This window comes from Camponotus vicinus, unplaced genomic scaffold (genome assembly GCF_025532165.1).
Source record: "Camponotus vicinus isolate PSW18456_S1 unplaced genomic scaffold, iyCamVici1.0 SCAF_6, whole genome shotgun sequence".
Taxonomy (NCBI): domain Eukaryota; kingdom Metazoa; phylum Arthropoda; class Insecta; order Hymenoptera; family Formicidae; genus Camponotus; species Camponotus vicinus.
This window is the reverse complement of record NW_028141978.1, coordinates 298070-310883: the sequence shown is the minus strand read 5'-3', so window position 1 is coordinate 310883 and position 12814 is coordinate 298070. Positions and strand designations below refer to the sequence as shown.

Sequence of the window (12814 nt, the reverse complement as noted above, 5' to 3'; positions counted from 1 at the left end):
TGTATGTACATACATACCACAGACTTCTATATACATACACAGTATAAATGCATAAAGATGAATATATAGATGTGAAAGCATAGATATATAAAATACATAGACGAGTTTATGCTGCAATTGGAGTCTCTATATAGGGATTCTCTTTACCCCTAGCTTTCTCCTTCTCTCTCTCTCTCTCTCTCTCCGCTGAAATATATATTTATCTCGCTTTAGGTTAAGTTCCAAAACGTAAAACGGCGTCTACAATGGCCGCATTCAGCAGACTCAACAATTGAGCAACATTACTAGATTTTCCGATGTAATTAGATGCTGATTGGTCGGATCTGAAAGTAGAAACCAATCATGTTCAATTGCTACTTAGCAGTTGAGTCCGCTGAATGCGGCCAATGAGATTTTAAGGCGTAAGACTTAAGAGATTGACCAATCATAGTCAAGTATGAGGGCAAGTTCTGATTGGCTTCTGCTTTTCTGCCAAAAGGCGATATCAGCAGTGGCGTGAAAATACCGCTTCGCTGATTGGTTGCTCGCTGCTTGACACTTGACGCGTCCTATCTGCACCAGGCTTTATACCACGGACTTATTAAGTCCGTGCTTTATACGAACAGATCTAACGTTACGCAATTGGCTATCGAATAGGGAATTTTTAAAGTTAAAAAAATTTTTTTTTATTTGACAGATTTGACAGAATCATCCTAACCCCCTCTAATCAGCTGATTACATTAATGAGATTAGATTTATATGCTAAATTACTTTTTCAGATCGGGGACATTCTCTTGAATATATAAATAAATATGCATACATACCCAATTATTTTGCTGTCACAAGCATCCTTAGAAAAATAAAAAGAAAAATTGTAATCATAAAGCACGCCGCTGTATATTCGTTGTTCACTCAACAACACGCTACAAAAGGCTTTTTTATTTTTTTTACTTTTTACTCATTTTTTATATTATAAGATACATCATATTTTATAGATTTATTTATCTATTTTACTATTTATCATATTTTATACATCTCTTGCAAAGTGTTAATACATAGTCGTACATAGGATTAATTGATATTGCATTGTTGACGAGAGTTTTAAATATTAAATAAATAATTCATTTACAAACTAATATGAATTTACATTCGAAAATATTTTGTGAAAGACGAAGGTATTGTTTTTATGATTTAAGAACTATTGTGTCTGTTAATTAATAGTGTATTATTTTTGATAGTATATTATTAAATTATATATGTAAATATGTGTGTAGATATATAAAAAATTTAAAAACTTTATGAATTATCTTTTGATTAATTCATTTCAGATCGCAGATACCATTGTTACAAGTGGTTGTAAGAAATTATGCTAATACGTACCAACAATGTTCCACGGAGAAGAAATATAAATTTTCTAAAAACACACAAAAATCTGTTACGTCATATGCACCATATGTTGTAGCTGCATCAGTTTTAGGTATATCCTATTATGTTTTTAAATATAAAAGGAACGTTTATACTTTAAATGCAACACAAAATATACAATGTGGTCAATTACGAAAGGATATGAAGGTCTACACTATGGAAGAAATAGGAAAACATGATAATAAAGAAAATGGTATTTGGGTTACCTTTGGACAAGGAGTATATGATATAACAGAATTTGTAGACAAACATCCAGGTGGTTCCTCAAAAATTTTGATGGCAGCAGGAGGTTCAATTGATCCTTTCTGGTCAATTTTTGCCAATCACAATACACCTGAAATATACTCATTGTTAGAATCTATGAGAATAGGAAATATATCAGAAGAAGATGCTAAATCTAATAAGAATGATTTGTATGACGCATATGCAAATGAACCTACTAGACATAAAGCCTTAATAATCAATGGTCATAAACCTTTCTGTGCAGAACCACCATCTTCGATGTTAGTTGAAAGTTTTCTTACACCAGTGTAAGTTTTATATATGTTATTTAAGTTTTCTCTTTATTATATATAATTTATATTATATTTTAAACTTTATTATATTGATATTATGTCTTTTTTCGCATATAGTGATCTCTTCTATGTTAGAAATCATTTACCAGTTCCAGAAATAGATTTAAAAGATTACACATTAGAATTAGCTATAGAGGGGGAGATTAAAAAGACACTTGATTTTGAGGCAATAAAAAAGTATGACAAGCATACAATAACAGCAGCTGTCATGTGTGGTGGAAATAGACGATCAGAAATGTCAAAGGTATATAAAAATTAAGAATTACTGTTCAGAATAGTAACAATATTTATATAGCATTTTATTTATAGGTAAAAAAGTTGAAAGGAATTAACTGGAATGTAGGCGCGGTTGGAAATGCCACGTGGAGTGGTGCGCGATTATGTGATGTATTAAGAGATTTGGGAATCAATGAAGATGCATTTAATCATATTCAGGTATCTTTTTCAATAAAAAGTAGTTTACAATTTTTATAGAAATATTGTTATTAAGCTCTGTAAATATTAATGCTATTCTTCTTCTGATTGCTTGTGTCAAAATATTTTATTGATAGAATATATTGATAGAATTTTATAGATAGAAATTAATTTCTGGCATATATACTTGTAAATAATCTATAATTTGCACTTAAAAATGCACTAAAAATGCTTTCTAAAAATATCTTCTCATCAGTTTGAAGGATATGATTTAGATCCATCTGGTACACCGTATGGTGCAAGTATTCCGATCGCGAAAGCTATGGATCCAAGAGCAGATGTAATTTTAGCATATGAAATGAATGGTAAACCATTAAGCAGAGATCATGGATTCCCGATCAGAGTAATCGTTCCTGGTGTTGTGGGTGCGAGAAATGTGAAATGGCTTAGTATGGAAAATTTTAAGACTAATATTGTTTATATATAATTGTTGAATTCATGTGCTTATGTCTCAAAATATTTATTTGATAGATAAAATTTGCGTTTCAAAGCAAGAAAGTGAATCGCAATGGCAACAGGGTGATTATAAAGGATTCTCTCCGAGTACAAATTGGGATAATGTAGATTTTAGTAAATCGCCTGCGATACAAGAAATGCCCGTAATATCGGCGATATGCGATCCACAAGATTCAGATGTAGTTGAAATAAAAAATGGAAAAATACAAGTAAAAGGTAAAGTACAAAAATAATAATTGAAATGTAATGAGTATCAGAATCATCTCTGAATCAAACATTCAACTTAAATCATGAAATTAAAATTCAATTAATCATAGAATATTGCAAACATAAGAAGATAATATATAATAGTTGAAATATATTTATGTATGATATATTTATGTATGATGCTAGTCATATTACTTATTTTGGTTACATTTATACAAAATTTACCGCTATATAATTATTTTTTTTACAAAAGTACTCATAAAATAAATTTTGTCAGGCTATGCATGGTCTGGTGGTGGTCGAAAAATAATCCGTGTCGATGTAACAAATGATAAAGGTAAGGCAAAAAATAAAAGCTTGAATTATCCTCATTATTTTCTTTGTTCTTATGATTTCTTATTATTAAATTTTTTATTTTGTTTAAAGGAAAAACTTGGTATACAGCAGATTTAGTAGAAGATCTTCAAGCAAAGCAAGGTCGATACTGGAGTTGGTCATTATGGAGAGTGGAACTTCCTGTTGAGAAGAATATTAATGAAATTGAAATTTGGGCAAAAGCAGTTGACTCAGCCTATAATGCCCAACCTGAAAGCTTTGCTAATATTTATAATATTCGAGGATTGCTTTGCAATGCATATCAAAGAGTTAAAATTCAATTAAAACAATAAATATGAATTGGCTACTTTTTTTGACTAGTAAGTAATCTGAGCTTGTATCTTATGAATTAATCATTTGGGTGTGGCAATTATATAATTGCCAAAATTCCAGATAATAGTACTATGTTATATTGATTATATTGATATTAATGAGATTGATATTAATGAAGTTGATATTAATAGTTGATATTAATGATTGATATTATAATGATATTTATTGATATTTATGAGAAAGTAAAAATTAAATAAATTCTTTTAATTATAATTTTTTTTTACATAGATAATAATAACTTTTCTTCTTTTAACTTTTTTCAAAAAGGAAAGACTCGATTATTCTAAAATATATATATATGTACAGATATATTATACTTATATAGTATATTTTATATTTTAAAGATGTAATGTATATGTATTATGTATATTATGTTTTACATTAAATAAAACTGAATAAAATAAGAATATGTTTGTCTATTCTTATTATTTCTATATATTATACAAATTATCTATAAATGTATTCAGAAAAAAATTCCTAAATGAATATTTAGATTTTATTATGATTTGAATATTTGTTACGCTTGTCAAATAGATTATTCTTTTTCCTAATAAACAACAGTGGAGATATAATTTTGAAGATAAAATTTGTTACTGTAATGAGAGATTGCTTAAATAAACAAATATAGAATTTATTATCGAATCATATCTTTAAATATCTCATCATATATATCTGATAAACATATTTTGATCGGTCGATTAGATCAAATTAGATTATAAATTTAGATTCTCTGTCGATTGTGAATTGTGAACATAGGGTTCAAATCTCCGCTAAATGGGGTTTGCATCTTTGCTACGCAAGGTTCGAGTCTTCGCTAACAGGGTTCGAATCTTTGATCCTAAGTTTGAGGTTAATTCAAGCAGGTTGCATTCTGGCTGACACACACAAGTTCTAACCTTGAAATATTTTTTCAACTGATAATTTTGGATATAAATGATGTTTTCGGTTATATTATAATTATTCGATATATGCGCGATATTATAAATTATATTCATTATAGTTGTTGAATTATTAAATTTTAAGAAATTGGTAAGAATTGTATATATTGAATGATCTTTCTCTTTATCTGTCTCCTTTTCTCATCATTCTATAATTTCACATTAATGTAAATTATATTATAAATTTTATAAAGATATATATTAATTGCTTGATGTCACTAAAATTTTTTAGACATTAATAAATAAATATATAAAGTTAAATATTTTTATTAATTGTAACAAAAGAAGTTAAATGCAAATTAGATATGTGATATTTTCTTTAATCTTTTTTGAAAGGTAACTTTTAAAAAGTGTAATGCGCAGTTTGAGATTCTATATGTATTCATATTATATGGAAAAATTATTCTTAAATGTTCTACATGTTCTTAGTTTTTATTAAGTATGAACAGTAAAAAATAATTTGCTATATAAATGGCTATGAGAAAAAGAAGTGGCTCTGGTGCCAAACGTCAACACAAATGCAAACTAGTACCAATCTACGAGAGTTTCTTCAAAGGTGAAGATTTAACTCTAGCTCATCCAAATTTTTGGAATGAGTTGTTTCTTATTAAACCCATGGTATATATCTTTTACTATATATATTTTTTTATACTATATATTTTTATTAAGAACTAATGTGTATATGTATATGCGTTAATAATTGCAACAATTAATCTGTTTACTCTTGATTTGTACTTTTTTATCATTTATGAATTTTGTGGACTTTAATTATTAAAACTTAATTACTATTGTTGTATGTATGAATACTTTGATTATTATAACTAATATGACTTATTAAATAAATATATGACATTTTATGTAATGTATAAAGATAGAAATTATGAATTTAAGTTTATATATTTTTGATATATATAAATCATTTAATATATTAAATTGTTATTGATAAATTTTATTTCTTATTGGAGAATATATACATATAAGTAAAGATGAATATAATATTGCAGGTACCTCATATTGAGAATGAAATCTTGCATATGACATCAGAACAATTAAATGCTAGTAAAGAAAATCTGAATGCATTAGTATGCCATTGTGTCGATACATTAGTTGATGAACATCCATTTAGAATAGTATATGCATTGCAAACTTTAGCAGCAGTTATCCAATCTATGTACAAAAAAGCTAATCAAGGAGACTATGGGTTTAATTTAATAGACATCTTAGTAGGTTTTGATTCTGCAGAGCAGAGAATGACAACATTAATGCAACATTGTAATAATTTTCTGACAGGTATGAGAGAGATATAAATAAATAGTGATTTAATTAGAAACATTTATACATCTTAATTAGAAAAAAAGATTGGGTAGCAAAATAAAAAAATTGGTTTTTTTAGGTGAATATCCTGATAGTTTGAAAGCTTTGTGCCTGAAATTATTGTTAATAATAGTTACCGGTATGGACAATATCAGCCAAAATACCTTATTGGAATATGTAATGCTAAACAGTGTTTTTGAATCATTAATTCAGGTATGTTAGAGTTATTTATAAATCGCATCATTTTTTTACATAAAATTTGTATAAATAGAGTTGTATCCTAATATAATATTTATATTTAATGTCATATTGCAGTTATTGAGAGATACAGCTAGTAGGAATCGCCATGGTCATGATGTGGTTTTATTATTAACACTTCTAGTCAACTACAGAAAATATGAGAGTGCAAATCCATATATTGTTAAATTATCAATTTTGGATGATGAATTAGCCCTCAATGGATATGGGCAAGCTATATCAGGCTCATTAACGGAGTTTTGTCGACAATTCGCTCAACAAAGAGCAGGTATTACAAAATATAATAGTACAATTTCTTTCTTCTAATTAGAAATCTTTTTCATCAATTTTTCATAAAATTTTGTGTAATTTAATTTTAATGTATCTTAGACAAAAAAAAAGATATCAGATATATTAAATCATTATGATAGAAGACTAGATAACTTTTCTACAGGACTTTTTCTATATTGATATTGTACAACATATATATAAACATTTTTCATTACAATAATCAATATATTTCCAGAGATACAAGCTTCTTGGTTATCCTCTTTGACTAGTATAGTCGGTAGCATGTTTATTGGAGAAGAAGAAGCAAAAACACAACAAGTTCGCGCGAATAATGCTTTACTTTTAGCTCTGTACGAGGCCACACACTTGAATCGTAATTTTGTAACTACTCTGGCCTATACGCAAAGCGATACCAGTGCACCTCCGTCACCGAATAATACATTGGGCCCGAACGCGGTAGCTCCTGGCGCTTCGCTACCTGATGTTACGTCTCAACCATTTAATTTATTAGCGACTTTTCTACAGTATTGGTAAGAAAAAAATAAATAAACACATAAATATACATATTTATGCATTGTGCTTGTATAAACATACATTTAATAATCTGCCATTTGATAACTATATATTTGATATTTATTTGTATTACAGTTCAATAGTTATGCAAGTCATTAGAACTGAGGCTATAATGAATAATGTGAAATTATGTTTCTTGATACTAAGCTGTATCGCAGAGGATCAATATGCAAACAGTTTGATGCATGATGCAAACCTGGCATTCAGAGTTCAATTACACAGGGTACCTATGCATCATAGAAAATTACAAGACAAAGTAGCACCTGCTCAACCACTTGCAGCCACATTACTCGGTATTTTCTCCTAATATATGTTTTAAGGGCAGAGCATGTTTTTTTTAGAAATATCATAAAATAAGAACCAAATAAAAAGGGTTGTTGCTTTAATAACACAAAATGTTATTAGCGTCTAACTAATAAGATATTATATTGCTTAGACTTTATTTTGGACGAGTTATAATAAATAAAATAATCCCTTCTTTGTTTTCCATCATAACATATACTTGCAAAGATATATATTGTGTATGTATTTTATTATTATTTATTAATTATAGATCTGCTTGTTGAATTTATAACATCGCATATGATGAAGAAATTTCCACTCGAATTATATCATCAATGTATCGGCGTTCTACAAAGACTGCTATGTTATCAGAAGAGATGTCGTGTCAGACTTGGTTATCAGTGGCGAGATCTTTGGACTGCGTTAATCAATTTGCTAAAATTTTTAACAACACACGAAAGCCATCTCATTAAGAAAATGAACATATTTCCGTTAGCTATTCAGGTAGAGAATAATTTATATAGATAGAGCACACAAAATTTATATAATTGAATTTAATTGAATTTATATAATTGAACATATAATTTTTAATAACATAATACCTTTGTTACTCTTCAAAACAGGTGGTAAACATTTTAAACTTTTTCATTACATATGCTGATACATTCCTGTCATCACCCAACAGTTATGATGAATTATTTTATGAAATTATTCGTATGAGGCTTATCTTTACCAATTTAAATGCTATGGGTAAGTGGTTAATAATAATGTAAAAATCTTGATAAGATTATAAATAAATGTAGATATATATGTATAAAATATAAAATATATGATATTTTATATGAAAATATTTTAGCACTGAGATATTCGACTAGTGAATCGTACGAGTACAAAGAACATGCACTTAAATTAACAAATTCTCTTGTGAATGTGAGAGATATAGTAAATCATTTTCCTCCAAAGATAGCTGCATGGCTAGCGAAAGAAAGCTTGTCGACACCAACGGAAGAACAAATTCTAGCTATCATAATACAGAATTACGACAGTCTTGCTTTAAAACTGCAAGATAATCTGGATCAATATGAGAGATATTCAGAAAAGCCTAATCATACTGCATTTTTTGAAGAAATGGTAATTACAAATATAAATAATATATAATAAATATAAATATATATATAATAAATATAAATATATAAAATTATTACATGTATAAAGTTTATGTAGTTTGTATGTTTCATGCTGTATGAACCTTATCTGTTGTCTTTTACATTATATAATATAACACATGCAAACAACATAAACTTTATATGTAATAATTTTATATATTATTATATTATTTATATTGTTGTCTTTATATACAGGGTGAGCCAAAAGTATGTTTTAAAAATTTGTGAGTGTGTTCCTGGATAAAAAGGAAGAACAAATGTTCATATGAACATATGGTCGCAAATGCTTTGTTGTCGAGATAATGGACATAAATCAGCAGTATCAAATAATGCTTTATTTGAACGTTTACAATTTTGTTATTGTTTTTTTTTGTTTTTTTTTGTTTTATCTCGACAACAAAGCATTTGCGACCGTATGTTCATATGAACATTTGTTCTTCTTTTTATCCAGGAACACGCTCATAAATTTTTAAAACATACTTTTGACTCACCCTGTATATATATATATATATATATATATATATATATATATATATATATATATATATATATATATATATAAAGACAACAATATAAATAATATTGTTTTATATACAATATATATATATATAAAACAATATTTGAACTTATTTTAATTCATATTAAAATTATTATTTCTAAAAATTATTTCAATAAAATTTGTTATATATATGTGTAGCTATATTTTCAGAAAAATTATATGCAAGTATTATTTTAAACATTATTTTCAGGTAACTGGTGTAATAGTAGATACCCGGGCTTCGATAGATCTTAATTCTTTAGATACGCAAAGTATATTAGAAGAACTTTCAAATATTTCATAATGTAAGAGTATGTATATTGCAATATATTTTCAACATTGTGGCTATTACTGTTATTATAATATATCCTTGTACCATGCATCCCAGCTTCTGTTCTAAATTATTTAAGGTTCCTGATCTTGTACTGATTATTATGATATTAGGATGATATTATTATGATAGGAGCAAGAAATTTTCTGAAATATTCATGTGTATGAAAAAAATTTATATGAATTTAATTTTAATTATTATTTACAAAATTGAAGTCAACAATCTATATATTAGCATGTATATATGAATATTTATAGTTAAATATATCAATAAATTTTCTTCTTTTCAATGATCGTACATCTTACTAAAAATTTACTTTAAACATATTATATATGATAAAAAATCAATAAACACAAATATAAATACGAAATATTTATTACAATTATGTAATAAATATATATAAAAAATTTAGATAATATACAATGCATATACATTATATCAATTTTATTTTCTAAATATATACTGTACATGTTTTTTCTTTAGATGTCTATTTTTTTAATTTATGTTGTCAAAATAATGACTTATTTGTTCCAATGATAATTCATTACTAACCGAATTGTTTATATCATGAACTTCGAATGAAGGTATCGGTCTAGTTGAAGCTTTGCCAATAATAATTATATAAGGATAGCCTAATGCACGCGCAAGTACAAATCGTTTACCAATCGTTAAATGTGTACGATCATCCAATATTGTATCGATATCGCGTTTGCAGAGAATTTCAAACAATTGTTCAATATATTTAGATGCATTTTCTTCTTTACTACCAGCCTGTGAACAATAATTTGGCATATAATAAGGCATGATTTTTAATGGTGGAAAAAATGCATTTATCATTATTACCTTTGGTGGTATAATGCATACTGTATATGGTGCTAATTTCACTGGCCATCTTATCTCATTAATTGTGGATAAAATTTCAATAGTTAACATAATGATACGACTTAATCCTAAACCAAAACAACCCATTACCATAGGTTTCAATTCATTTTGCTCCACATACATTGCTTTTAATGGTTGTGAATATTTAATATTTAATAAAAATGTGTGCCCTATCTGCAATCATTATGATGTAATGTGCATATTTATTTTTTTGTGATATTTGCATGCTCATATCTGTTTTCTACATTAATTAAGCAAGGCAGAAGTACATATAAATCCTCTCAGAAATTTCTATATTACCTCAGCAGCGATATGTTGCTGTAATTCGTTTTTACACTGTGGGCAATTTGTCGTCTCAGAAATAGTTTGATTAATAGAAAAATGGCATGAAGGACACTGAAGTATAACATCTTCACCAATATTAGATATATAATGATATTCATGTGATATTAAGCCTCCAATTGTTCCTACATCTCCTATGACTTTTAATAAATTATTAAATAATTTTTTAATTTGTCATAGATTTTTTAAATTTTATATATAGATTATGTAAATTCCATAAATTAGAAATATGTATAAAATAGAAATATGTTATTTGCACACCTTTTTCATATTTTATACCAATCTGCTTAAAAATATTATTATAAGACTCGCAAACTAGATCATATGTATATTGTGCATTATCCAAATTAGTATCAAATGTATACAAGTCTTTCATAATAAATTCTCTGCTTCGTAGAAAACCAAGCCGTGGTTTCATTTCGTCTCGCCATTTGCTAGAAATTTGATATAACCTCAACGGTAATAATTTAGTTGAAAAAGATCCTGCTGATGATATTAAGTCACAGATAGCTTCTTCATATGTCTATAATAACATAGGAATACTCGAAGGTACACATTTTATATGAATAAAATGATATCATTTAATCGATACATCTATCTAGCATATTATTTAGCACTAGTGCAAAAAACTTATCATATTAATCAAATACATTTAAAGAGAATTATATATAATTTTGAAATATAATTATTAATTTTCAAAATAATTATTATTAATAATTAATTTAGTTATCACTGTAATTATACTTTTTTAGTTTTTAATTAACAAAAACTTAGATTAGTAACTATATTTAAAATAAAATTTAAAGCAGAAAAATAATATATTTCTTGCACCAAAATATTTTCTTGTAGAAATTTCATTTTTGACTTCATAATAGCTAGAATTTAATATATGTTAAGATTAAAATCTATTTTTTATTCAATTATATACATTAATATATTGTGATAATAATGTTTTATTTTCCTTTAAGCAATTTTTAATCAAACAAAAATATGATGTAGATGGTGTATTTTTCTTACTTACTGGACTTAATATGTATTCTTTCTCATGCCTATCTTTAATTGTAAATAATTCGTTTTTATTAGAGTCATATCTGTTAGTTTTTTTCCATAGTGAGGTAGAAGTTAATGCTGGAAGTAATATCTTTTCTGCACCAAGATTTGTCATTTCTTTATCCACAAGATTTATAAGCTTATTTAAGACTCGCATTCCCAGTGGCAATAGTGCATACATACCAACATTAACTGGTTTAATAATTCCATACTTAATCATTAACTGAAATTACAATTAAATTTACAAAAAAAGCAGTTGAAAATGCAAATACGTCAAGTCAAGAAAACTTGGCTTAATGGAATTTTAATAGAATATATCAAAATATATATTTGGAATTTAATTTGTTAAAAGAAATGCCAGTCTTTAACAATTTTTAACAGATTGTTATTATATTGAATAAATAGGAAATTATATTCGTAATATGCATCTTTTATGTAAAAGAAAAATTCAAAGATTTATCTAGATAAATCGTTAAGAGTTCCTTCTCTTTTTAATTGATATTTAAAGTTGGAAAAAGAGGACATACCTTATGACTTCGAGATATTTCTGTTTTGTCTCCAATATCGGATAATTCAGTTGCCATAGGTTGAAATATTTTGGACATTCTACTTAATTTAATCATTGTTTTACTTGCCATTGTAGAAAATGTTTGTCGATATATACAATTACATACACATTGATTGGTAAACATGAATGTTGCCGGCGATAATTTCCAAACTTGCGAATATAATTTAAATCAGCTGTTCCTTCCTAGTTATTTCTAGTGTCCCTAGAAATCACTAATCTCTTCTAGGGACACTAGTTACTTCTTACTCCATGAATGATTTAGTTTTTAATGTTGGTGGCCTGAAATCTAATAGCGTTTTCGAGTGGTCGGGTTCAATCGCTCGGGGTAGTTTACTAGATGTCATTGACCAATCACAGCCATTCTTCTGAAGAATGGCTGTGATTGGTCAATGTATGGTTACATTCTTCAGAAGAATGGCTGTGATTGGTCAATAAGTCAATACGTCTAGTAAACTACCCCGGAGGAATTGAACCCGAT

General features: G+C 27.1%; 3 protein-coding genes across 6 annotated transcripts; 2 read left to right on the top strand and 1 right to left on the bottom strand.

Moving 5' to 3' along the window:
- The first annotated feature begins 662 nt into the window (after positions 1-662).
- On the top strand, positions 663-4109 carry Shop (sulfite oxidase). Of its 2 annotated transcripts, none has more exons than XM_083103576.1 (8): positions 663-1154; positions 1308-1934; positions 2037-2223; positions 2289-2414; positions 2650-2842; positions 2925-3125; positions 3394-3453; positions 3543-4109. In XM_083103576.1, the coding sequence occupies exons 1-8, from the start codon at positions 1117-1119 to the stop codon at positions 3782-3784; spliced, it is 1674 nt and encodes a 557-aa protein (XP_082959702.1). In that variant the 5' UTR covers positions 663-1116; the 3' UTR covers positions 3785-4109. The 2 variants fall into 2 exon arrangements, with proteins under 2 accessions (XP_082959702.1, XP_082959703.1); XM_083103577.1 differs by lacking the exon at positions 663-1154 and having other exon boundaries at positions 1201-1456; positions 1543-1934; positions 3543-4107.
- Positions 4110-4609: 500 nt separating this feature from the next.
- On the top strand, positions 4610-9511 carry LOC145973911 (armadillo-like helical domain-containing protein 3). Of its 2 annotated transcripts, XM_083103574.1 has the most exons (11): positions 4610-4853; positions 5192-5380; positions 5767-6052; positions 6156-6289; positions 6392-6602; positions 6840-7134; positions 7253-7470; positions 7731-7963; positions 8083-8209; positions 8316-8590; positions 9375-9511. In XM_083103574.1, exons 2-11 carry the CDS (start codon positions 5234-5236, stop codon positions 9465-9467), a joined length of 2019 nt encoding a protein of 672 aa, XP_082959700.1. In that variant the 5' UTR covers positions 4610-4853; positions 5192-5233; the 3' UTR covers positions 9468-9511. The 2 variants fall into 2 exon arrangements, with proteins under 2 accessions (XP_082959700.1, XP_082959701.1); XM_083103575.1 differs by lacking the exon at positions 4610-4853 and having other exon boundaries at positions 5099-5380.
- Positions 9512-9923: 412 nt separating this feature from the next.
- Prors-m (prolyl-tRNA synthetase 2-like protein, mitochondrial) lies at positions 9924-12622 on the bottom strand. Of its 2 annotated transcripts, XM_083103579.1 has the most exons (7): positions 12443-12622; positions 12296-12374; positions 11740-11991; positions 10980-11241; positions 10677-10858; positions 10338-10550; positions 9924-10265 (listed from the first exon to the last, which is right to left on the bottom strand). In XM_083103579.1, exons 2-7 carry the CDS (start codon positions 12371-12373, stop codon positions 9990-9992), a joined length of 1263 nt encoding a protein of 420 aa, XP_082959705.1. In that variant the 5' UTR covers position 12374; positions 12443-12622; the 3' UTR covers positions 9924-9989. The 2 variants fall into 2 exon arrangements, with proteins under 2 accessions (XP_082959705.1, XP_082959704.1); XM_083103578.1 differs by having other exon boundaries at positions 12296-12622.
- Between the last annotated feature and the right edge of the window lie 192 nt (positions 12623-12814).